This window comes from Heptranchias perlo, chromosome 25 (assembly GCF_035084215.1).
Source record: "Heptranchias perlo isolate sHepPer1 chromosome 25, sHepPer1.hap1, whole genome shotgun sequence".
In the NCBI taxonomy this organism is placed as follows: domain Eukaryota; kingdom Metazoa; phylum Chordata; class Chondrichthyes; order Hexanchiformes; family Hexanchidae; genus Heptranchias; species Heptranchias perlo.
Genome location: NC_090349.1, coordinates 31,624,775 through 31,650,459, shown reverse-complemented (window position 1 = coordinate 31,650,459; position 25,685 = coordinate 31,624,775). Strand labels below are relative to the sequence as shown.

The 25,685-nt window shown below is 44.1% G+C and overlaps 1 protein-coding gene across 1 annotated transcript in view; it reads left to right on the top strand.

Annotated features, from left to right (window-relative positions):
- mn1b (meningioma 1b) overlaps window positions 1-23,706 on the top strand; it is a 97,249-nt gene extending 73,543 nt beyond the window's left edge. Inside the window, exon 2 of the mRNA XM_068005920.1 lies at window positions 22,423-23,706. Coding sequence (XP_067862021.1) covers window positions 22,423-22,607 — 185 coding nt within the window. The 3' untranslated portion in view covers window positions 22,608-23,706. The remainder of the gene's footprint in view (window positions 1-22,422) is intronic.
- Window positions 23,707-25,685: the final 1,979 nt, after the last annotated feature.

The window sequence follows — 25,685 nt, the reverse complement described above, 5'->3', positions numbered from 1 at the left end:
TTCAGGAGAGGAGGGGAGAAAAAGGGCAAAACAAACTCCCATAAGTATGAGTAACCCTAATCCCCACCCCCCTCCCCTATCCTCAGCCCCTTATTTATCCAGCCTGATGTTTTTTGGGGGATTACTCCTTTACTGTTTATTATCTCTCAGTGGAGGGGATTTTAAATTACCATCACATTTAGTATCAAATAATATCTGTTTAAACAATTGTATTTTAGTTTTAAAGGCTTCACATTTCTCATTCACGATCTTTCCCCCTAAGACTGCAGTCACAAAATAAAGCAGAGACAACATATGCGGTACAAACATTAAGCATCTCAATCACAATTCATTTGAATAATTCATTGATATATACCTCTCTCATTTAAAAAATTGACTCTAATGTAGTCTGATACACACAAATTGGCACCGTGCCTTGAGAAATATTGTAGGCCTTATAAAAGAGTTTTTAAAAAATTGTAGCCTTGTATTTTTTTTAAACGCTGTGGTTGAAACACTGGATTCCTCAAGTATTAACAGGATGATCGATGCTGATTCGTCATGCTATTAAAAGTCATTGTGGAATCTTTGGCGCTCTGAGATGGAAGACTTGTATGGCCCTCAGCCTGTAGCACCTGCAGTACACAACATGCCTGTCATCCAACAATTTGCCTTTTCCTTCCTCTTGAGCTGTGATGTCAATAATTGGAGAGGCATGGCCCTGGCTTGGCCTATCACCGGAGGCTTTCCTTCAGTAAGAGGTCAGGCAGAAGGGAGCTTGCTTTGACATTTAGGGCTGAGAAGCATCTTTGGATTGCAGTCCCTGTCAGTTAGTGTGTGTCTCGTCAGAGATTCTCTTCAATCAGTGGCAGGCGAGGAGAGCGGCCCCACTGATGGGATTTCAAATACCCTCAACGAACCTTTAACATAATGTTTTGGTGATGGTGGGTGTTTCTGTGTGAGTGGATGTGGGCATGTTTATGTGGCTCTCTGTGTGTGATGTTTTTGGCATGGGTATTGCTGCATGGGTGCTCAGGAGTAATGTTTGGTGTGTCTGGGTGTGATGTTTTGGTGCGTCTGGGTGTGATGTTTTGGTGTGTCTGAGTGTGATGTTTTGGTGCGTCTGAGTGTGATGTTTTGGTGTGTCTGGGTGTGATGTTTTGGTGTGTCTGGGTGTGATGTTTTGGTGCGTCTGAGTGTGATGTTTTGGTGCGTCTGAGTGTAACGTTTTGGTGTCTGGGTGTGACGTTTGGTGTGTCTGGGTGTGACGTTTGGTGTGTCTGGGTGTGATGTTTGGTGTGTCTGGGTGTGATGTTTGGTGCGTCTGAGTGTGATGTGTTGGTGCATCTGAGTGTGATGTTTTGGTGTGTCTGGGTGTGATGTTTTGGTGTGTCTGGGTGTGATGTTTTGGTGTGTCTGAGTGTGATGTTTTGGTGTGTCTGAGTGTGATGTTTTGGTGTGTCTGGGTGTGATGTTTTGGTGTGTCTGGGTGTGATGTTTTGGTGTGTCTGAGTGTGATGTTTTGGTGTGTCTGGGTGTGATGTTTTGGTGTGTCTGGGTGTGATGTTTTGGTGTGTCTGGGTGTGATGTTTTGGTGTGTCTGGGTGTGATGTTTTGGTGTGTCTGGGTGTGATGTTTTGGTGTGTCTGGGTGTGATGTTTTGGTGTGTCTGAGTGTGATGTTTTGGTGTGTCTGAGTGTAACGTTTTGGTGTCTGGGTGTGACGTTTGGTGTGTCTGGGTGTGACGTTTGGTGTGTCTGGGTGTGATGTTTGGTGTGTCTGGATGTAAGCACCCGAACACAGAGGCCCAAGGCTATCCCGAAATTGGGCCTCGGGCATCATCTGCATGATCAGGTGCCTGTCGCGCCTCCACAGACAGCTCGAGGGGGAGCACTCTTGGTCCTTATAGCTTATTTGTACCTGACGGCCACGGGGGCTGCTGAAGAATCCTGAGTAGGGCAGGCCTGATGCCTGGCCCGCTCATCAGGAACAAATTTTGTAGAGGGTTCCTTCCGTCCCGGGGTCGGGGGGGGGCCTCTAAAAAATGGGCCCCAAATTTAGCAATGGGACCAACACCTGCACCGATTGGGCACAAGCTGTCCCACTCTAAATTGGTATGCTTTGCGCCTGTTTTATGAAAGCAGGTCCAGACTAATTTCTACCCCCTTGGCTCTACAGCCAGAGGTGCATTTACAATGCCAGTTTAATCAGAGCAAAGTGGAGTGGGACTCCCTAGAGGGAGCAATGTCAATACACCTTTACTGTGCTGTACCTGTTCTGTGTGCTTGGTTGGGATGTGTAGTGTGAGCTTTACTGTACATCTAAGCGGTGTTGTACCCGATCAGGGAGTGCCTGATGCTGAGAGTGGCAGCATAATTGGAGAAAATGTTGCCATCTCTCACTTTGATGAGTACAAACATTTACTGTTAAACAGATTGATGAGCAGCAAAGTAATTGGGTTGCCTAACCAGCTGACCCTCGTTGTTTTTACAACTCTTTTTCTTCCTTCCCAACATGTCTTGCTATCCTACCAATAAATCTGTAGGAATTTAGACATCTGGCTGTAGATCCCTTGTAATATTTGTTCCGGATTCCCAAAGGACAATAGAGGATATGTGATCTGATCTTTGGTGTTGGATTTCTAAATCCGTTTGCTCTTGTATATCAGTTTCCTTCATGTCTGGGGAGGTGGAGAGCCAGCTGATTCTCCCTTCAATCCCTGTTGTGTAGCAGAGTGGGAAGAGTGAATGAGTAAGATGGTGGTGAGAGGGAAAGAGACAGAGACAGAGAGAAAGTGAAAGAGAGGAGAGAGCGAGAGAGAAAGGAATGTATTTCTACGTTAAATGCATTATGTATATTAAAGTTATTGTTGGAGGTATAGGGGGTAAGACAAAGGTACAGAGAGAGATGACGCACAAGCATTTCATTTAAAAAACACAAATAAGACATTTAGTTGGAGAAGGAAAGAAAGAAAAATTAAAGCAACACATTTTGAAGTGGGAGTCTTTGTCTATTACCCACTGTTTGTTGAGGATGAGCAGAGGGAGTATGTGTCAGACATCTCGGTTTCTCTCTTTCAGTCACTGGCATTAATCTAAATGCCAGAAAGCAGACCTCAGAAATGCAGCGATGTTATAGAAGCAGTCTTGTGTAATTCCATATGGCATGAAGATATCCCCAGGTAGAATTTAACAAATAAGCAGGGTTCTCTCACAGCTTGTAGCTGATGGAACAGTGCACAGTGCAGGACAGGTTCAGCCACTTCACTGTGAGGCATCAAAAACAAATTATTTCTGTGAATGTGAGGCTGCATGTGGCATGGGGTTAAATGCGGGGAAAACACCTCAGAAAACATTGACTGGCAGATGCACAGAGAGATAGACATTGATATACACAAAGGCCTCACACACAGATATACACGGAGACAGCATTCACACACAGATATACACAGAGACAGCACCCACACACAAATATACACGGAGACAGCACCCACACACAAATATACACAGAGACAGCATTCACACACAGATATACACAGAGACAGCATTCACACACAGATATACACAGAGACAGCACCCACACACAAATATACACGGAGACAGCACCCACACACAAATATACACAGAGACAGCATTCACACACAGATATACACAGAGACAGCACCCACAAACAGATATACACAGAGACAGCATTCACAAACAGATATACACAGAGACAGCATCCACACACAGATATACACAGAGACAGCATCCACACACAGATATACACAGAGACAGCATTCACACACAGATATACACAGAGACAGCATTCACAAACAGATATACACAGAGACAGCATCCACACACAGATATACACAGAGACAGCACCCACACACAGATATACACAGAGACAGCATTCACAAACAGATATACACAGAGACAGCATCCACACACAGATATACACAGAGACAGCATTCACAAACAGATATACACAGAGACAGCACCCACAAACAGATATACACAGAGACAGCACCCACACACAGATATACACAGAGACAGCACCCACACACAGATATACACAGAGACAGCATTCACAAACAGATATACACAGAGACAGCACCCACACACAGATATACACAGAGACAGCATTCACAAACAGATATACACAGAGACAGCACCCACAAACAGATATACACAGAGACAGCACCCACACACAGATATACACAGAGACAGCACCCACACACAGATATACACAGAGACAGCACCCACAAACAGATATACACAGAGACAGCACCCACACACAGATATACACAGAGACAGCATTCACAAACAGATATACACAGAGACAGCACCCACAAACAGATATACACAGAGACAGCACCCCCACACAGATATACACAGAGACAGCACCCACACACAGATATACACAGAGACAGCATTCACACACAGATATACACAGAGACAGCACCCACAAACAGATATACACAGAGACAGCACCCACACACAGATATACACAGAGACAGCACCCACACACAGATATACACAGAGACAGCACCCACACACAGATATACACAGAGACAGCATCCACTTACAGATATACACAGAGACAGCACCCACACACAGATATACACAGAGACAGCACGCACACACAGATATACACAGAGACAGCATTCACAAACAGATATACAGAGATAGACACCCACACTCTCATACACAGAGACATATGTTGACCTGCACACATCAATACTCTCAGATATGGAACCATAAAAGTTTGCAGCACAGCAGGAAGCCATTCAGCCTATGATGAATGTGCTGGCACTTTGCTAGAGCAATGCAATGCAAATTCCACTACCCTGCTCTCTCCCTACATCCGTGTATCTTCCTCTCCTTTGAATGTTTATACAATTTTCCTTTATAAGATGCAGTAGTCTCTGCCTCAAGTACTCCCTGTGGAAAAGCATTCAATCCTCTAACAATTGTCTGCATACATAGAGGGATTTTTTTTTTTTACACACAAACACAATTAGTGAGACTCAGCGAGACAGACATGGGCCGGGAATTTCCTCAGAGTTGTTTCTGCTCCACCGCCATAAACGAGGTTTCCACTGCACCTCTGGCGAAGTTACGGTGGCAGAGAGGGAGCAGCCCTGCGAAAATTCCTGGCCATAGATTATAGAGACACACCCGACACACATAGATATGGAGACATACCCTGACACACGTAGATCTAGAGCGACACACCCAGCACACATAGGTCTAGAACGACACACCATGACACAGATGGATCTAGAGAGACACACCCTGACACACACAGATCTGGAGAGACACATGTAGATCTGGAGCGACACACCCAGCACACATAGGTCTAGAATGACACACCATGACACACATGGATCTAGAGAGACACACCCTGACACACACAGATCTAGAGAGACACATGTAGATCTGGAGCGACAAACCCTGACACACATAGATCTGGAGTGGCACATGCTGACACACATAGATCTAGAGAGAAACACCCAACACACCTTGATCTGGAGCGACACAGCCTGACACCTAGATCCAGAGCGACACACGTAGATCTGTAGTAAAGCATTCCATCCTGAAGTGCTGAGTAGATGATCCATCTCGGCCTCCTCCTGATATCCCCAACATCACAGAAGCCAGTCTTCAGTCAATTCGATTCACTCCATGTGATATCAAGAAACAGCTGAGTGCACTGGATACAACAAAGGCTATGGGCCCCAACAACATCTCGGCTGTAGTGCTGAAGACTTGTGCTTCAGAACTAGCTGCGCCTCTAGCCAAACTGTTCCAGTACAGCTACAACACTGGCATCTATTCAACAATGTGGAAAATTGCCCAGGTATGTCCTGTCCACAAAAAACAGGACAAATCCAATCCGGCCAATTACCACCCCATTAGTCTACTCTCAATCATCAGCTCAGTTTGGGGTCCCGCCAGGATGACTCAGCTCCAGATCTTGTTATAGCCTTGGTCCAAACATGGACAAAAGAGCTGAATTCCAGAGGTGAGGTGAGAGTGACTGCTTTTGACATCAAGGCAGCATTTGACCGTGTGTGGCACCAAGGAGCCCTAGTAAAATTGAAGTCAATGGGAATCAGGGGTAAAACTCTCCAGTGGCTGGAGTCATACCTAGCACAAAGGAAGATGGTAGTGGTTGTTGGAGGCCAATCATCTCAGCCCCGGGACATTGATGCAGGAGTTCCTCAGGGCAGTGTCCTAGGCCCAACCATCTTCAGTTGCTTGATCAATGACCTTCCCTCCATCATAAGGTCAGAAATGGGGATGTTCGCTGATGATTGCATAGTGTTCAGTTCCATTCGCAACCCCTCAGATAATGAAGCAGTCCGTGCCCACATGCAGCAAGACCTGGTCAACATCCAGGCTTGGGCTGATAAGTGGCAAGTAACATTCACTCCAGACAAGTGCCAGGCAATGACCATCTTCAACAAGAGAGAGTCTAACCACCTCCCCTTCACATTCAATGGCAGTACCATCGCCGAATCCCCCACCATCAACATCCTGGGGGTCACCATTGACCAGAAACTTAACTGGACCAGCCACATAAATACTGTGGCTACAAGAGCAGGTCAGAGGCTGGGTATTTTGCGGCGAGTGACTCACCTCCTGACTCCCAAAGCCTTTCCACCATCTACAGGACACAAGTCAGGAATGTGATGGAATACTCTCCACTTGCCTGGATGAGTGCAGCTCCAAGAACACTCAAGAAGCTCGACACCATCCAGGACAAAGCAGCCTGCTTGATTGGCACCCATCCATCACCCTAAACATTCACTCCCTTCACCACCGGCACACCGTGGCTGCAGTGTGTACCATCCACAGGATGCACTGCAGCAACTCCCCAAGGCTTCTTCGACAGCACCTCCCAAACCCACGACTTCTACCACCTAGAAGGACAAGGGCAGCAGGCACATGGGAACAACACCACCTGCATGTTCCCCTCCAAGTCACACACCATCCCAACTTGGAAATATATTGCCGTTACTTCATTGTCGCTGGGTCAAAATCCTGGAACTCCCTTCCTAACAGCACTGTGGGAGAACCTTCACCACATGGACTGCAGCGGTTCTAGGTGGCAGCTTACCACCAACTTCTCAAGGGCAATTAGGGATGGGCAATAAATGCTGGCCTTGCCAACGGTGCCCACATCCCATGAACAAATTTTAAAAAATCCTCTAACAATCGTCTGCATACATAGAGGGATTTTCTTACACACACACACAATTAGTGAGACCCAGTTTGACAGAAATAGGCCGGGAATTTCTTCAGAGTTGTTCCTGCTCCACCACCGTAAACTGGGTTTCCGCTGCACTTCTGGCGAAATTATGGTGGCGGAGAGGGAGCAGCCCTGCGAAAATTCCCGGCCATAGATTATAGAGAGTGACACACCCGACACACATAGATATGGAGACACACATAGATCTGGAGTGACACACCTTGACACATATAGTTGTAGAGAGACACACCCCTACATACATAGATCTAGAGCAACAGACCTGACACACCTAGATCTGGAGCGACACATTCCGACACACATAGATCTGGAGCGACACTCCTGACACAAGTAGATCTACAGCAACACACCTGACACACACAGCTCAAGAGCGACACACCCTGACACACATAAATCAAGAGCTATGCACTGACACTCTGACATATACATAGATGTAAAGATATACTCCACACTCAGATAGAGAGACACACCCTTACACACATAGGTATAGAGAGACACCTCATCAATACACACAGATGTCGAGAGACACACCCCAACACACACAGATGTAGACAAACACTGATACACATAGATATAGAAAATACCTAGATATGGGGAGACACAGCCTGTTACACTCAAAAAATGATTCTTAGATCCTGTTTCAGGAAAGGTTTCCCAGTGATTGGCTATTGCTTTGCTCAGTGCAGTGAATATTGGTCTCCTGCTGCACACCGTTCCTTTCTCTCACAATAAAACAACTCTCCTTTGAAAGATCACATTGTGTTCAATAACGTTTTTGATTTAGACTAGATTGCAGTGAATGATTACTGGGCTGAGATACAAATATTCCACATTGCTGTGTTTTATACAAACACTCTGTACAGATCTGGATCCAAGCAGAATAATTCTTGGCAAACCAGCCATTGTTTATCAGAATCTCACTAAAGCTTAAAAAATACATTCCTTATTGAGAAAAGCAAGTGCTCTGGTATGCTTGATTTTCCATGTGGTTGGGTCAGTCTGGGGAAGGGGTATACAGAAGAACAAAACTTTCCCAGAGTGAAGGGGGGAAGAGAGAAAAGAGAGAATGAGCAGATAAGTTAACTCATAAGAATATTTAGGACCAGGAAAATATTATTAGCCTTGAAAGCCTGCTCCTTTTTGATGGATCTCAACCCCATCTACCAACCTTCTGACTATTGCTCTCCAGAAACACATCTAATTGTCTCTTGAATATATGCTGCTACCCTCAATGGCCTTCCCTGGTAACTTATTCCAAAAACATACGTGGGAGAAAAGAGTGACTTCGCTTCTGTCTCCTAATTTCTAACTTCGATTGTGTTTCCTGGTGCTTGAACCCAGTGTTGGTGGATCAAGTAATGATGTATGGTATGGGCAAGAACTTAAAGAGGAGGAGAGAAATAAAAGATGTGACTGCTTGTATGGTCAATTGCTCGACATGGACCATCCTAACATTGTCTTTTCCCAGACCTCACCATTGCGAAAGTACACAAATTCACAATCATAGCAAGAGTGATTGAGTTCTGGCACTCTTACCCTCTTTCTCTGGAGAGCATGCCCATACCAGGCTGTCACTATGCTGCCCCTATGGATTTTGCCACATCGACACTTCAAGTGAAATGACTGATCATGACTGGGAGCACTGGTGGCTATGTCCACACGGTGAAGCTGGTGTGTGTGGATTATATTCTTAATACTTTGGAAAGTCTTTTAATATAATTGATAACTGCCAGGCAAAGATCCTGTGGGATTTTGATGAGATGCCTGGGGATGCCCAGCAGGTGTCTGCAGCTTGCTGGTCTGATGTTAATGAGACCCGAGGCCCAATATCAGGTCTGCACTTGTCAATTGTGTAACAACTAACTAGTGACAAGGTGAACAGGGTCCATTGGGAGCCGAGCTGGCTTCAAGATGACACAATTGGCAACGGGAGTTTGGAACCATCAATCCCCTGTGGAAAATTTAGTAATTGATACCTGAGCCAGATAGGTCCCCAATACTCCATTGATCAGCCAAAATATATTAATGGGCTAGTCCTGTCACTGGGGCCTGGTATTCTTTCCACATTGCTCCTTATAACCATGCAAGCCAATGCCCTAATGGGTAGACTGTACAAGCAGCAGGAAGTTTACTGTGACTCTAGGGATCCCTAAGCCTTGGCTCTCGCCAACCTGTGTCTACATTTTCTGTTCTCAGGTGAGTAGGATGTCCCTTTTGGGGAGAAATGAATTTGCACTCTGTATGAGGCAAAAAGACTTCTTATGTAGATTTCTCAAGAGTTTGGTTTGGAGTCCCTTAAGCATGATAATAGGTTTTTGCACGTGTCAGACACTCAACTGACCATAAATAATACCTGTAAGCTGCGTTACACAGAAAGAGTGTGCACTGAGAGGAAAGGATGTGTAACAAACAATTTAAAGACATTTTTTTACGAGTTTGTTGCAATCTCTGTGGTACTGTGGTTTTTAAAAATATTCCTTTCTGTAGTCGAGTTCAGAGTGTCAGAAGAAGGGAACAACTATTTTCTTTAACCAGTGTTGATTCAGGCTCCATAAACCCATCAATGCCAGATTAAAGCTAACTTCACTGGTCAGCAACAATGATAGCAGCAGATCCAGAAAATGAGGAAATTATAAAAGGATGTAAGTGTGGGATTTGATTTTCCCGTCATATCTCATTCGAGACTTGGCTTGTTGGCTGGTTATCACAGCACTTTTTTAAAACAAGGATACTTCTGGGTTTGTGAGGGCACAGATAACCCAGGGACGAAAATTATGTCGTTACGTATTGTTGTCTGGCTATAGGTAGCGGGTAATCAATGCCAATCAAACAATAATGAAAACTATAGCAGATATTGGTGGGAATGCACAGCAGGTGAGTCAGCATTTCAAAGGAGAAAGATAGGTTAATATTTCAGACAGAACTCTTCATCATTTCAGAAATACAAATCCATCTTTTCGCTTTCGGATGTGTGATATTAAAATATGAGCATTTAATCTGCTCATGTAACATTACTTTATCATCTATTTAATGGGGGTGTTGTCCCATATAAAATAAAGAGGTTAATGTCTCCATTGAAACAGCCAACAAAAAAGGGAACATAAGAACATAAGAACATAAGAAATTGGAGCAGGAGTAGGCCAATCGGCCCCTCGAGCCTGCTCCGCCATTCAATAAGATCATGGCTGATCTGATCCCAACCACAAATCTAAAGAACACAAGAAGTCGGAGCAGGACCCGGCCACACAGCCCCTGGGCCCTCTCCGCCACCCACAGGGCATTGACCGATCCGAACTCAGCTTCATGTCCAATTTCCTGCCCGCTCCCCATAACCCCTAATTCCCTTTACTTCTAGGAAACTGTCTATTTCTGTTTTAAATTTATCTAATGATGTAGCTTCCACAGCTTCCTGGGGCAGCAAATTCCACAGACCTACCACCCTCTGAGTGAAGAAGTTTCTCCTCATCTCAGTTTTGAAAGAGCAGCCCCTTATTCTAAGATTATGCCCCCTAGTTCTAGTTTCACCCATCTTTGGGAACATCCTTACTGCATCCACCCGATCAAGACCCTTCACAATCTTATATGTTTCAATAAGATCGCCTCTCATTCTTCTGAACTCCAATGAGTAGAGTCCCAATCTACTCAACCTCTCCTCATATGGAAGAAAGAAACAATGTCTTAGGAACCCCTAAATACCCATACACTAATGTGTTAGGAACCTCCTAAATACCCATACACTAATGCCTTAAAAACCCCCTAAGTACCCATACACGAATGTCTTAGGAACTCCCTAAATACCTATACACTAATGGCTTAGGAACTTCCTAAATACCCATACACTGATGTCTTGGGAACCCCTAAATACCCATACACTAATGTCTTAGGAACCCCCTAAATACCCATACACTAATGTCTTAGGAACCCCCTAAATACCCATACACTAATGTCTTAGGAACCCCCTAAATACCCATACACTAATGCTTTAGGAACCCCCTAAGTGTCCATACACTAATGTCATACTCAATAATTTCTAGGTTCAGATTTCTGGCATTCATAATTTTCTTGTCATCTCATTTTAATTAATGCTGAACAGCATCAGAGCCTAAAGCTTCCGAGACCCCACGTTATATTTTCCTGCAACACTTCAATCTAACTTTCCAGACGATAGTTTCTAATTCAAGCTCTGGCTGTTCTTAAGATAGAGCAGTGGAGTGTGAGAGGCACCGTCCCCTCTGCAGGGCTATGCAAAAGTCTAATTCCAAGGAAAATGGAACTCCAGGAGGGGTGAAGTAATTCTTTCCATCGTATTACTCACCCTTCCCTCCTTTTAGAAGGGGAGTGAACTGAGCTCAGCAGTGAAGTAATTCTATAATACTATAACTCAGTGTTCCTTCTACTTTATGATTGTACATCTCTCTCAGCTGTTTCTTATTTATCCAGGCCAAAGTGTGCTTGCTTGTCAAAGTGACTTGGGTTGCCATGGCATTTTTTTGCTGCTGGGAATTATGGTTAGATGGCTGAATGGAGGCTCAGACCAGTTGAGGCTAACTCATGTGGACTGAGACTCATTCATTTGGTTCAAAAAGGTGCTCCCTCTTAAAAATAGAACCAAGCTCCATGTGTTCGTCGTGCCTACAATTTTCCTCCACTCTTTTTGATCACAAATCTCAACCTTCCCCAGTGTTGACATGTCTGGCAGGCCACACAACCCAGAAGAAAGGCTCCACCCAGTGACAATGACCTTACAAAGCAAGTGTCAGTTTACAGTGACAGCACTTTTCTTTCAAAATTCGAGAACAGGGCAAAAGGCATCATTGTACCCTGGTGGACTAAATAAGTTAAAAGGGAATGTGGTGAGGAGAAAAATAAGAAACAACTGAGAAAATTTCACATCAACGTGATAATACCAATAACTACCACTGGGATTATTCCGCACTGCTGATATACCCATATCCCTCACTGTAACACTCTCTGATATATCAACATCCCTCATTGTAACATTCTCAGATATACCATATCGGCCTCACTGTTACACTCTTAGATATACCATGCTGGCTTTACTATAACACTCTTAGATATACCACGTCTGCCTCATTATAATAGTCATCGATTAATCCAATTATTGCTCACTGTAACACTCTCCGAGGTAATCCACCTCCCTCATGGTAACATTCTCTGATATACCCCACACCCCTCACTGTAACGCTGTTACATACTAAAAATTCCTCACTGTAACAGTCATCAATTTACTCCACACTCTTCACTGTAACACTCTCGGATATACCCCACACCGTCCTTGACATTGTGATATGCCCCACTCCTACTGCAAGTCTCTGATATACTCATTAAACCCAATGATTTAGGGGACCATAGAACCTGGGAGGAACTAGATGATATCATATTAATTTCATTTTTGAAAATGTTTTATTTTATTACTGCTCCTCCTTAAATCTGCTACCTGCTCTTCTTTAATGAGCTACCAGGCTGTATGCTTGACTGCTGTGACAAATGATATCTGCTCCAGTTACTTTTTCCTCTACCCTCACCACTTGCACATAACCTGACTTTCACTCACAAATCCTTTACCTGGGAAAATCTTGCCTTGAATATCACTTGATACTAGGAATCAAACTCAAGCTTCCAAGTCTAACTCTCCCTTTCTGTACCATTAACAATGGTGACCAGTTTCTACCTAAAATGGTAATTGGGGTCCTATTTACATCATATTCTGAAACAGGCGGGTGCTTTGGACACCCGGCCATAGGCCCCTTTTAAAATGGAGCCGGCCGCATTGCTGGTGTTAATGGGGTAGTAAGACGACTACCCCATTTTGAGGCCGTTACCGCCTTGTTAATGCCAGGCGAGGGCACTCAAAATTGACCCCATAGTGTGCGAATACCAGAAGGTTTTGGCGTCAGCAGATGTCTGGCAAAGTAGGAGCTGTCATCGGTAGACAATTTCATCCTGATCCGTTGAGGCTGGGAAGAGGAGAATGGTATATAGCCCGTGGCAATAAAAGAATGGTGAGACAGTCCCCTTCGCCCTGTTCCCAGTGGTATGGTGAGACCCATCTCAATTTCACAAAACATTTTTTTCTCAGGATTCGTATCTGGTGAGACACACTGCATTGAAGCTCTGTCAGACTCCCTTGAGTCAGGGGCCCCCTGTGACTACAGGATTTGCAGATATGTTAAACTGGTAGCTAGAGAGGAAATGGTGTTGAATTTAAGTGTGAATTTGAATTCATTATTATAAAAACTGACTCCAGACATCTTGATGTTTGCCAAATTGTGTTTAAATAGAATAATTTTTCTAAGGCTAAAACTAAAGGAATCGCACCATGCATGAGCAGGAGTTGCTGCTTTTAGTGGAAGCTACATCTTTTGTGATTTTTCAATTTGCAGCAATTTCAATGAAATGCAACGAAAGATGGGGATCCATTTTAACCGAACCCACCCGGCGGGGAAACTGATGGGATCAGGTTGGGCGCCCGTTTTACAACACGCCCGATTTTACTTTTCATCGAAGGCGATTTTAACTTGCCGAAATTGTTGTTACTGGCCTTAAAATGGGATCGCTAGACTTGCCGCCCCATCAATGCCAATGCTCGGGCAGCCACTATATTTACAGGGGCCAACTTCTGGGTGAGAGTCTTCCAGGAGGGAGTCTCACATCACTCGAGCTCCTCACCTCCCATGGTATCATGAGACACGTCTAGGAACTTTCAAAGTGCAATTTTTAAGCATTTTACTATTAGCAGAAAGGCATTCAGGCAGTCTCTCTTTCCGCACAGGGAGCAGCATTAAGCTGCCAGCATAACTTAACAACAACTTGCATTTAAATAACGCCTTTAATGTTGTAAAACATCCCAAGGCGCTTCACAGGAGCGTTATCAAACAAAATTTGACACTGAGCCACATAAGGAGATAGTAAGACAGGTGACCAGAAGTCTGGTCAAAGAGGTAGGTTTTAAGGAGCATCTTAAAGGAGGAGAGAGAGGTAGAGCAGCCAAGGGATTTAGGGAGAGAATTCCAGAGCTTAGTATCTAGGCAAATGAAGGCACGGCCGCCAATGGTGGAGCGATTAAAATCTGATGCGCAGGAGGCCAGAATTGGAAGAGTGCAGAGATCTCGGAGGGTTGTCGGGCTGCACAACAACAATTTGCATTTATATAGTGCCTTTAATGGAGTAAAATGTCCCAAGGCGCTTAACTTAAGTTAGCTGGCCCTCCATTGTGCCAAATAACTATCAGTCTCCTCATGCGTTGAGGCAAAAGAAAGTGCAGAAGCACTTACTGAAATGTTTTTACAGCTTTAAATCATGTCTTACTTAGCTACAATGCGTTAAACTTGGGCATTCATGAGATTACGACCCCACCCCCCCCTATGTCAAACCATGGGGGTCACTAGTGCATTGGTTGCTTAGCCTTACTGCTGAGTCCCACCACTGGCACTGATGTACTCTCAGATCTCAGGAACCTGAGAGGGTTCTGTTTGCAGTGAGAAAAAACTGGGATTGAGATTCTTCCAGCAGAGTTTCAGAGGCACAGTTTGACCCAGACGCAGTTTGACCCATGGTGACCTTTCCATCTTTACCAGGCAGTTGTGTAATCGGGGTAGAATGCTGGTGCCAGCAACCCAGTGATATTAGGCTTCTGTATTGTTTGCGACCAGAGTGAAATTTTCTATTAAAACTTTGATATGCACAGCTGATTTGTTTTTTCTCTGCCACTTTAACCCTGTGAGGACTGACTGGCATTTACAGAAACAAGTGGCGCAATATGGGGTGAGAGGATAGCAGTAAGGAATGGGAATGGTCAGTTAGTTACAATGCCTGAGCGCTTCGTGGGTAAAAAGCAATGGGCTCGTCATTCCAATAGCCTTTGCCTGTTACCGTCCTGCCGAAGAGACTCGAGGCACAGTCTCCCATCTTGACGGTGTTCAAAGGTGGTGGGAGGGAAGGAAAAATTCTTGGCACTATGGAACTGTGGAACCATGGCCACAGCATGTCAGTACCTTTGGGAGAAGAGGGGAGAAAAAGCAGAGAAAATGGGGGGAAAAAAAGAGGACTAATAGGAGCATATCTCATGCAGTAGAGGAGCCTAAAAGTGGAACATGGAGAGTTACAGTTTATTTAAATAATGAGTTGCATGGATATTGGAATTGTTACAGAAATATTCAAAGACTCGCATCCAGCTCCTTAAATTTGGCTCAGTATAAACAGCCGGGGCTGTCAATAGTCTCGTTCCTAAGATAGATACGGAGCAAATACTCAGCAATCAACTTCGACCAGCGAATGAGTTACATCAGCTGGATAGAACTCTCCTAAACACAGATCATTTACATTCCAGAGATTGCAATTGTGATATGCCGCTCTACAGAGAGAATGTTAACAGGATGATCCAGCTGAGCTTCTGATATCTTCTCCCATTGTAGTTAGGAGATGGTGTTGCTGTTTGTTAAATGTTTATTCAGCAGGGTAAGGGTAACTTGCTGTGTAACTGTATAAATGTGTGGCGTTCCTGCTAATTCAGCAGGGTAACAATTATTTGCTGTGTAACTGTGTGGAGCTGCCATTTGTTCAGCAGGGTAAGGGCTATCCAATCTGTTCACTACAGATAGGGTGAGTGATTGTGTGTGTGTGTGTGTGTGTGTGTGTGTGTGTGTAATTGACTCATCTCCGACAAAGATTATCAAAATGAGACACTCAATACTTATAACTGCGGTAAATAATGAGATGCTTTGGGGGTGGGAGTGTGTTTCTCTGAGGTAACGGAATGTTCTAATGATACTTTTATTCAGAGGAGCAAATGAAAATGAAACGGAAAAATGTAAATCATGTATGCTGGAGCAGTGGCCCTGGTACTGTTGCTTCTGGTAACTGCTCTGTGCTCATTAGATATGAGGTATCTTCAGCCCAGTCTAACTCCTTTGGGAGTTTAGTCTTCATTTCATTAGATGTCGGCTTCCCAATGGAATCTGTGTTAGTCCCTTAATTTACTGTATTGCCCTTGGCTAGAGAGTGCTGCAGATGCGTAAATGTGATGAAATCTGACTGGGACTTGAGCGGCTCCTTAATTTATTGGGAAGAACTTGAGTTTTTGACAAAACTCGAATGGTTTCTTTATTGAGTGGGAAGAGGTTATAATTTAAATGAGAGAAGTGTTATTAATGGTAGTTTATCGCAGGCAATAGGCTAGATGAGAAGCACTGTGTCAAAGGTGGTTGGCCAACACTCCTGAGGTGAAGCTCATTGCTCAAGTAACAATGCAAGATGCCAACACTTTTTGAATTATTGTGGCTTGGATACCATTCTGCCTCGCAGGCATAAACACTGTTTGCAAAAGATGCCCATACAGTGAGTTCAGAGCAAACAGAAAACTATGGGACAATCTTTCCATCCTACATAGCCGATGATACCATCGTCGAGTGGGTGAGCAGGGTCGAGAAATCAGGTGGAGATCCACATCACTGGATCCCCCACACATTTTGCACAGATGCAATCTTTGAGAGCTTTATTTTAATTTTACAATGTATGCTAATATCAGTAAAATGAGTGCGGGCAGGAGTGCTGTCCTCTCAGTTCACCCAGATGAAATAGGCAATGAGGGTCAAGCCCATTGAGATCAAATAGAAAGTCACTCTTTAAAGGGGGACCAACTGTATTTAACCCATGGTCACTTCATAAAGTAGACTTTCAAAGTGGATTACTGAGAGTTGCATTTAGTTTTTTGAACTGTTTTAGGTAAATCCCAAACTCCCAACATTGAGCCGTTCTCAAAGGGAAGTGGATGAGAGATACTGTCATCCTAATTCACCACCCTACACCCATTTTATTTTTGCATTTTTTTGGCTTGGATTTTTAGTATAGTTGTTGCAATCAAAAATTGGGATATGGGAATTATTCCTTTGAGAATTATTCTCTGTGTTATTTAGTGAATTTGGAGGAGGAAGAAGAGGAATGAAAAGATAGATGTGAGGCAATTTCGACTGCAACCGAGGTAGACTGCCCACATCTAGCCTTATCTATGTTCCTGCAGACCACGAACACCTATTTGTGAATGTCTGGGGAACACCCAGACCCATGCACACAGTGTCATGGCCTTCATGAAGGCCTCCTTTCAGGCAAGTGCAGGACACCTCTTTGGTACCTCCCTACCTTCAGTGCATACTTACAATAAGCAGATCACAGAGAAGGAAGTGCTATAGAGAAGGATATACTATAGAGGAGAGAGTGCTATAGAAAGGACAGTACTATGTACATTACTCCCAGATGTAGTGATTGGTGTACTCTAGTACACTAACATTGCTCCTATTTCTTGTACTCTTTAAGCTGCCAGCCTATTTTTGTCAGGTGTTTTGCATCAGAGTTAGCCTCTGTGTGCTTTCTCCAACCTATCAGCGAAGCCTGAAAAAGCTGCCTGTGCTGTCAGGTCCTGTAGGCTTTCTAAGGGTCTGTTGGCATAAAGCAGCAAGGGATGTGTGACCCATCTTTAAAGGACACACTGACGACAAACATATGGTTCTTTATTGAGTAAAAGCAGGATTCCTTTCAAATTAAGTCTGGTCTGTAGAATCCCAATCCTCTGGCTGAGGTATAGTGCAGAAACCGCACCAGGGCACATCGGGTAATACTGACTTCGTAACAAACGGCTTAACTCTTTGTATTCCTAATGCTGGCCCTGAAGTCTGTGTATCCCCTTCCTGTGTCTAATTTATACCACATACCATGTAAGCAATGCTCTTTTCCAGATTTTTTTTTTATTCGTTCATGGGATGTGGGCATTGCTGGCAAGGCCGGCATTTATTGCCCATCCCTAATTGCCCTCGAGAAGGTGGTGGTGGTGAGCTACCTTCTTGAACCGCTGCAGTCTGTGTGGTGAAGGTTATTTTACAACTGAGTAGCTTGCTAGGCCATTTCAGAGGGCAATTAAGAATCAACCACATTGCTGTGGGTCTGGAGTCACATATAGGCCAGACCGGGTAAGGACAGCAGGTTTCCTTTCCTAAAGGACATTAGTAAACCAGATGGGTTTTTACGACAATCCGGTAGTTTCATGGCCATCATTACTGATTGATACTAGTATTTTAATTCCAGATTTTTATTTAATTAATTGAATTTAAATTCGCCAGCTGCCGTGGCGGGATTTGAACTCATGACTCTGGATTTTAGTCCAGGCCTCTGGATTACTAGTCCAGTATCATAACCACTATGCTACCGTACCCAATGGAATCAACCAAAACTTTGCCTCATTTACATAGCACCATTTCACATCTCAAAGTACTTCACATGCAATACCAAATGCAATGGAACGTGGCAGCAGTTTTACACGCGGCAAGATCCAAACAATAAGATGAACGACCAGTTGATCTGATTTTGGTTGTCATGGTTGAGGGGTGGGTGGGGGACTACAATTCCTCTGCCTGACTTGACGTGGTTTTGGGCAGCCGGTAGAGGAAAATAGGTCGGTGAGGCCTTCTGCCGAATCTCTGCCCCTAAAAACATCCCTCGCTATTTTCTTCCACAATTGAGATGAGTGGCTGGAAGCGCGTGTCCAAATACTGTATATAAATTGCATTTAAATGCTGCTGTGATGTCAACTGTCCAATTTCCCACGTGGTCCCTTTAGACGCTGGTATAAGAGGTGTTCAGTGTTGCTAAGCAGCTGCAGACAGGTGGAACTACAATTAAAGGGAACTTTCACAGGATATTTAAATTGGTAAAACTTTATTTCCAATTAATCATTGGGAATATTATTTCTTATTTCATCTAGAACTTACTGTTAGTTTTATCACTGTTCCTTGTGCTCTGGGGCTTCCCTTTTGTACCTTTCATCATTCATCAGAGGATGTAATGGTGTTATTAGGGATTTTCCACTATTGGTGCTATTTAGAAGAGGAGGAGGAGGCTGAGGAGGAAAAATGCAAGTCAATGAGACTAATCAGGCAATCACCCACTCCTGTATCCATATCTACCAAGATGTTGCATTGGTGGCCTGCCCCTTTAAGCATCTGCAGCCAGTTACATGCTGCAGCATCGCTGATTTTTTGCCAACCCTGAGGTAAGCACCCAACGTGAGTGGTGTTAGCATGGGGAGGCCTCATGAACACAATAATGATCCTGACCAAATAAAATAAGACAGGGTAAGAGCGGGTCACACTGGCAGGCAAAAGCCTCGCTGAGACACATCTCCAGCGAGAACACTATCTAGGCTCTGAGGTCTTCTCAAATAGTGTCATGGGATCTTTATCATGCACTTGAGCAGGGGGTCTTGGTTTAATATCTTATCTGAAGGAGACCCACTCTGATACTGGCACCAATTTTGGTTTTATATCTCATCTGCAGGTACACCAACTCAGACACTGCAGTATTAACTCAGTACTGCACTGGAGTGTCAGCTTCGCTTGTGTACTCAAGTTTCCGAGTGGAGCTTGAACCAACAACCTTCCAACTCTGAGGCAACAGTGCCAGCAACGAAGTCAAGTTAATTTCCGGATGTAAAGCCTGTTCCTAGTTGAGTGAATTGCTGCCCTGTCATCTCAGTATTGTTGAATTCCTCACCGACTCTGTGCGAGTGGTAAGAAGACCTTCAGCAGGACATGCTGTGCTGTTGGATAATGTTGTTTCTAGGGACAGAGTCCCGAGAACAGCCAAGAACAGTCTGTGCTGAAAGTAGGCAAAAATAAATTATCCTTTTTCCACTTTAATATTGAAATATTGTCTGACTCATAATAGTACCCTTTTTTCTGGAAAAACATAAATCATTCTTTTCATAAAATGTCAGATTGATGGGTAAAGGGAGCAGGCCTCCTAATTGTAATTAAACACTCATGCTCAGGGTGACAGCAGGCTGCAAACTGCTGCCAGGTTGTTGTTGCTGCTAAGTTGGAAGTACTTAAAGATTAGATTTCTTTTATGTCCCTGCAGTTTTCTCCCATCCTCTCCTGAAGGTGCCGACTCTTCCTGGGGTAACAGGTGTAGGCAGCACTTTGATATCACTGCCCATTTGTCTACTCACCCTGTGCGAGCTGAGATAGTGAGTGTCTTCAGGCTGGTTGACTGGGGAGGACATCACAGCTCAACTCAATCCTGTCTTCACCCAACTTTGATCCGAAGCAGGAACATTGGCTGATTTTTTTCCTTCCTAGCCCAGGGGCAGTGCATATCTGTTTATCCAATTTGTCTGTTTATCTATCTTTGTATCTGCCCATCTGTCGATCTGCATTAGATGTGCCCTGATTGTCCAGTCAATGCATCTATATTTCTCTAATAACAAGAGTATTTTATTATTTAGAATTTATAACAAAATTGTGATATATATATATATATATATTTATTTATTATGTAGAGTTGATGTGTCTGAGTATTATATAAGTTTATTATGTACTAATATAATTATGCAGAGCTGATTGATGTGCATCTAAGTAATCTGGGTTTCTAATTAGTAAGAAGAGAATGCCCCTTGCCAGCAGAGAGAGGGTTCCTCTGTGTAAAGCTGGGGTGTTGCTGCTGGCCACAACAGGGACTTGGAGGGACCTGTCACCAAATGATGGATTGATAAAGACACAGGGGTCCTATGCTGACTGCTCTGTGCTTTTGGCCTGCGGGGGGTGTTTTGTGGGTGTGCTGTTTGGTGGGAGAGGTTAGGGGAAGGTTGATAGTGAAGAGTAGGTCATGTTAAATCTTTTAACAGAACAAAGGTATATGACACGTTGTCAAGGCTAGCATTTCTATACAAACTATCTCAATTGTTTCCATGGAAATGCCTCTGGATTCTATTTTTTTTAAACATTATTTTTCCCCCAGATTGTAGGTACTGCTCATTGATTGATCCACCAAGATGCAGAGTTGAGTGACGTCACAAGGGGCCCCTAGCTGGGGGTCTGACACATCAGTGTTGAAGCTGTGGGGCTCCTCTGCTGTGCAGCAGTGTGTAGTTCTGTAGTCTGCGCATTCCTAACCTGCGACAATAGTGCCTTGTCAGAGAAACCACCTCAAAAATTACTTTGCTTTTTTTTCCCCCAAATATGTTTAGAAGTATGTTCCTCAGGCGGTCAATGAGACTGTTTAAAAACATGAACATTACTTTTTAATAAATGATGCCTCATTATTGCTCCTCCACAGCCTCTTTGTTTAGACCCCTAGCATTGTGCTTCCTCTGCTGGGGAGAATGGTACAGCCTGGGTTATAGATGTCGACATGGGTCTATCAATGCTGTTTTTGTATAAGCTGATGAGGAAGCTCCAGTGTGGGGATTCCTGACAGTTACTTTTCCTTCCCTTCCTCTCATTACGGGAGGCTCTTGTTGCTGTGCTGTGTACTTTTGAATTACTTTAGCTGAAAGCTGGTGAAACACTGAGCCGCTCTCCTCTTTACTCAGGGAAGGGGCAGACATGCTTGAATGTCAGTCACAGCCTGGGATTTAAATGTTCGTTCTGTGCCTCAGGAGTGAAGCATTCAACTGCTGGAGCTTTTAGATAGCACATCTAATGGCTGGAAAGAGTGGCAAGTGTTGTCTGAGAGTGGATTGGGTCTTGTTTCCACAGTATGTGTTAACCTAGCCCACACTGATGGGATGAAAATCTCTTTTGTCTGCAAGTGTCCAACATGAAATGAGTTTAGGCAATAAAATTCTTAGTGGGCATCGGTCCCACAGCACAAAAATACACCTACTTTAGTATTAATTGGCAATCTCACTCAGACAGGCCACAAGATGTTTAGTGTGAGCAGTGGAATAATATCATACTGATGCAGTAAGAGGTGCTCTTCTGAGGTTGGAGCAAGGCACATTGTTGAGGCAGAGTGGAGGGAGCTTTCTCTGCATTTAACCTGTTTTATGGCTAACCTATGAGTGCTCGATGGAACAGTGTGAAAGGAGCTTTACTTTGCATCCATGCCCTGTTGCTCTATACCAAGGAGTACTAGTTGAGGTAATAGAAAGGGAACTTTACCTTCCATCTAACCTATGCTGTACCTGACCTGGGAGTGCTTGTGGAGACACTGGCGGCCTGAATGGAAAGTATACCATTTGCCAAAACTAACATCCCTCACCTCAATGAACACAAAATTCACAAAAAAGTTATGTGATCAAAATAAACAATTTGTGCTTTGAATAAAAATGAGATTTCTGTTTGTGTGTGTGTTTGTGTGTATGTCTTGCTAATTATATTTATTAACCCATTACAGCCCAGGACAATTCCCAAAGCAAGGCATCGATGGGCCCAGCTGGCAACCACTCTCAGCATCTTTCAGTCCACAGTACTGACCTCATTGACTCTAAGCCGCAGAGCCCCGTGCAGTCGTGGATGGCATCACATTCGGACATCACTTACCGAGCTGGGACCTTTGCAGCTGCATTGACCTGTATATAAATGGACGATCGAGAAAGGGAGAGAAAGAGACCACGTTTGTTAGGCGGACCGGAAACGGGTTACTGAAACCATGGCAACAAGACTTTTACGTTAACATCTTTTAAGTCTTATAGGGTGCGTTTCTGTGCTTGGTCATAAATGTTGTGAGTGGTGTGATGCTTCTAAATTGGTTTGGAGAAGTTGGAGAATAACAGCTGCAATATCCCTTACACTTGGCCTATGTGGGATAACTGCAGTCTGCAGTGGCATGATCTGCTATTTAGATATCCCAGCCCCCAAGCAAGATGAGCTGTGATTAGATAAGATCCTTGGTAAACATAGTACAAGAAATGGTCACTAATGGCTGTCGCCATTTTCCAATCATTCCATGCTGCCTACGTCGAGATTAATTAATAGTGATATTTGTGACAGTCTCATTCTTGCTCATTGAAAGAAATGTGATGTTAGGCCAGTAAATAAGGAATAGTTTGCAAGATGACTGCAGAGTAATGCTGCGCCAATGATGATAGCTTATTAAGTTGAAGGATTTATAAAAATTTCAAAAAATTCCCAGTCATCGCCCAGTTGCTGTGGTGGAATATTGGTCTCTACAGAAGACCAACAGTCTGAATACAGGTCTTGATTGACACTGGAGCTCTAGCGCCCTCATTGGTGAGGCTCCAGTAAATCTTGACTGAGCTGTGGTGATGGAGCTTGTTGCTGCAGAGGAATATAGGCAGCAATCACAATGGTTGGGAATTTCTTTGGAGCTGCTCCTGCTCCACCACCATAACTACTCTGCAAATCCATCGAAACTAGCAGGATTTCCACCGCACTTCCAGCGAAGTTATGGCAGCAGAGCAGGAGCAGCTCCGATGAAATTCACGGTCAATGGTTGGGTCTCAGTGCTGTGCCAGCTAAAACAACATCTTTAAAATTCATATTAAATTTTTTAAGCAGTGATATTCCTCTTACCCTTAATCTGCTGAATAACTCCATATAGTTACACAGCAAGTAACCCTCACCCTGCAGAATAAACAAGAACCCCATACAGTTATTCAGTGAGTAACCTGCATCCTGCTGAATAAACAACATCTGTGTAGTTACACTGCTGAATAAACTGCAGCTCTATACAATTATCCAGCAACTGTCCAGAGTTGTTGTTTATTTATTTTTTGTTTAAAGTTCAGCTTCCCCTTCTAGCCAGGCTCTCAAGCTATTGGGCTAGCTACCCCCTTATATCAAGATCATACCCTAAGAATCTTCTTTACCATTCTTAGCTTTCTGTCACTGCTCCATGTAATCAAAGGTCTCCCTCTGTCTACTCACATGTGCATATTGCCTCCTGCTCTGGACCTGAGTTCCCCGAGCTGCACTAAGTCATTTCCTGGCCCTGTTCTGGTCTTTTCATGTTTTCAGTTTTGTTTCCCCTTCTCCGGCTCTTGAACTCGACACTACTCTGCAACATATCTTCTCTCTTCCTTCTGTCCCAGGCTTGATTCTTTCTTGAACAGGCCCACAGCCTCCCTTTGCCTTTCTCTTGGTATTCTCTGCAACAGCCATCACAGTACCTGTCACTGTCTCTCCCAGAGGAGCAGCAGCCAATGGGGAGCAAGTAGCAAACTCAAATGTCTCATCCTTTCTTCCCCATAACCATTACTCCCAGCTCACACTTCATGAACTGGTCTATTTAAACTCAGCCCACCCCTTTATCTTTTCCACTGCCCTCCCTTCTGATTCTTCCAGTCTTCCCTAGTCTGTATAATAAATTGGATAGCTAGGTGGTGAAGGATAGAATACAAGAGCCTAGTTTTTTAATTGCTTCCTCGCCTTTATTCTCAGAGATCCCCATTACACACCCAGCAGTATCTAGATAAGCACCCTCCTATAAATGGATACAAGAGAGTCCCCAGTTGATACCCACCACCTGAATACAATTAACACTAATTGATATAAATCACATGGATACAATTAACAGTCTGTACCATCCTCCAGAATATTCATTGAGCCATAGATACGACCTGACCACCCAAAACTTCACCATGGGTGAATCTATTGACCCTGTTTTGCAGACAGTGGAGTTAAAATTGGTCAATGCCAGTACCGCAAAATGTGCTGATATCGGATTGGTAGCCTGTTTTACACTGTGCCCAATTTTTTTTCCCCATTGACCCTTATCTCCAGCCCCAAGTATGAGGAGCTCATAGACTTCTTCGTATCTAAGACAGACCATCTGTGTAGCTGTCTCTGCTGCGACTTCCATGTCCTCTCCCCTGTGGCATCAAACTACCCCCCACTTTCCACTCATCCTACCCCTGATCCCATCACTCTGTAGGATCTCCTCAATTTCTGCCCTGCCTCTCCAAGCTTATCTCTTTCGTGATACCCATCTCCTGCTCCCTCAATCTGCTCCCTGCCCAACTCCTGACCACTCAACTACCTTTCATCTCCCACATGCTAGCCGACATTGCTAATGGCTTCCTTTGCTCAGGCACCATCCCCCTTTCTTTCAAAACCACCATCATCACCCCCATCCTCAAATAGCCTACCATTGATTCATCCACCCTCTCCAGATCGTGTCCCATCTCTAACATCTCTTTCATCTCTAAGGTCCTTGAATGTGTTATTGCCTCCTAGCCCCATGTACATCTCTCTCAAAACTCCCTGTTTAGACCCCTTCTGTCCAGATTCTACCTACCTCCGGCACAAGACCACCTTGGCCAAAATCACAAATGACATTCTCTCTCTACAATCGCCGTAGATTAAACCCCCCTTGATCTCTCCGTGGTGTTACACATGGTTGAACATGTCATCATCCTCCAATGTATCATCCTCTATTATCCAGCTCCATGGGACTGTCCTTTGGACATTCCACTCCTACTTGTCCCAATGTAGCCAGTGCATCCCCAGCAATGGCTCTCCTCCCACCTCTGCACAATCATCTCACAATCCCCTTCTGTTCTTCATCTACATATTGCCTCTCGGTGGTGTCTTTTGCAGGCATGGGGCCAGCTTCCATACACGTGTTGATAACACCCAGCTCTACCTCTCCAACTTTCACCTTGAGTTACCAGCCCTGCCTGTGCTGTCAGATTGCCT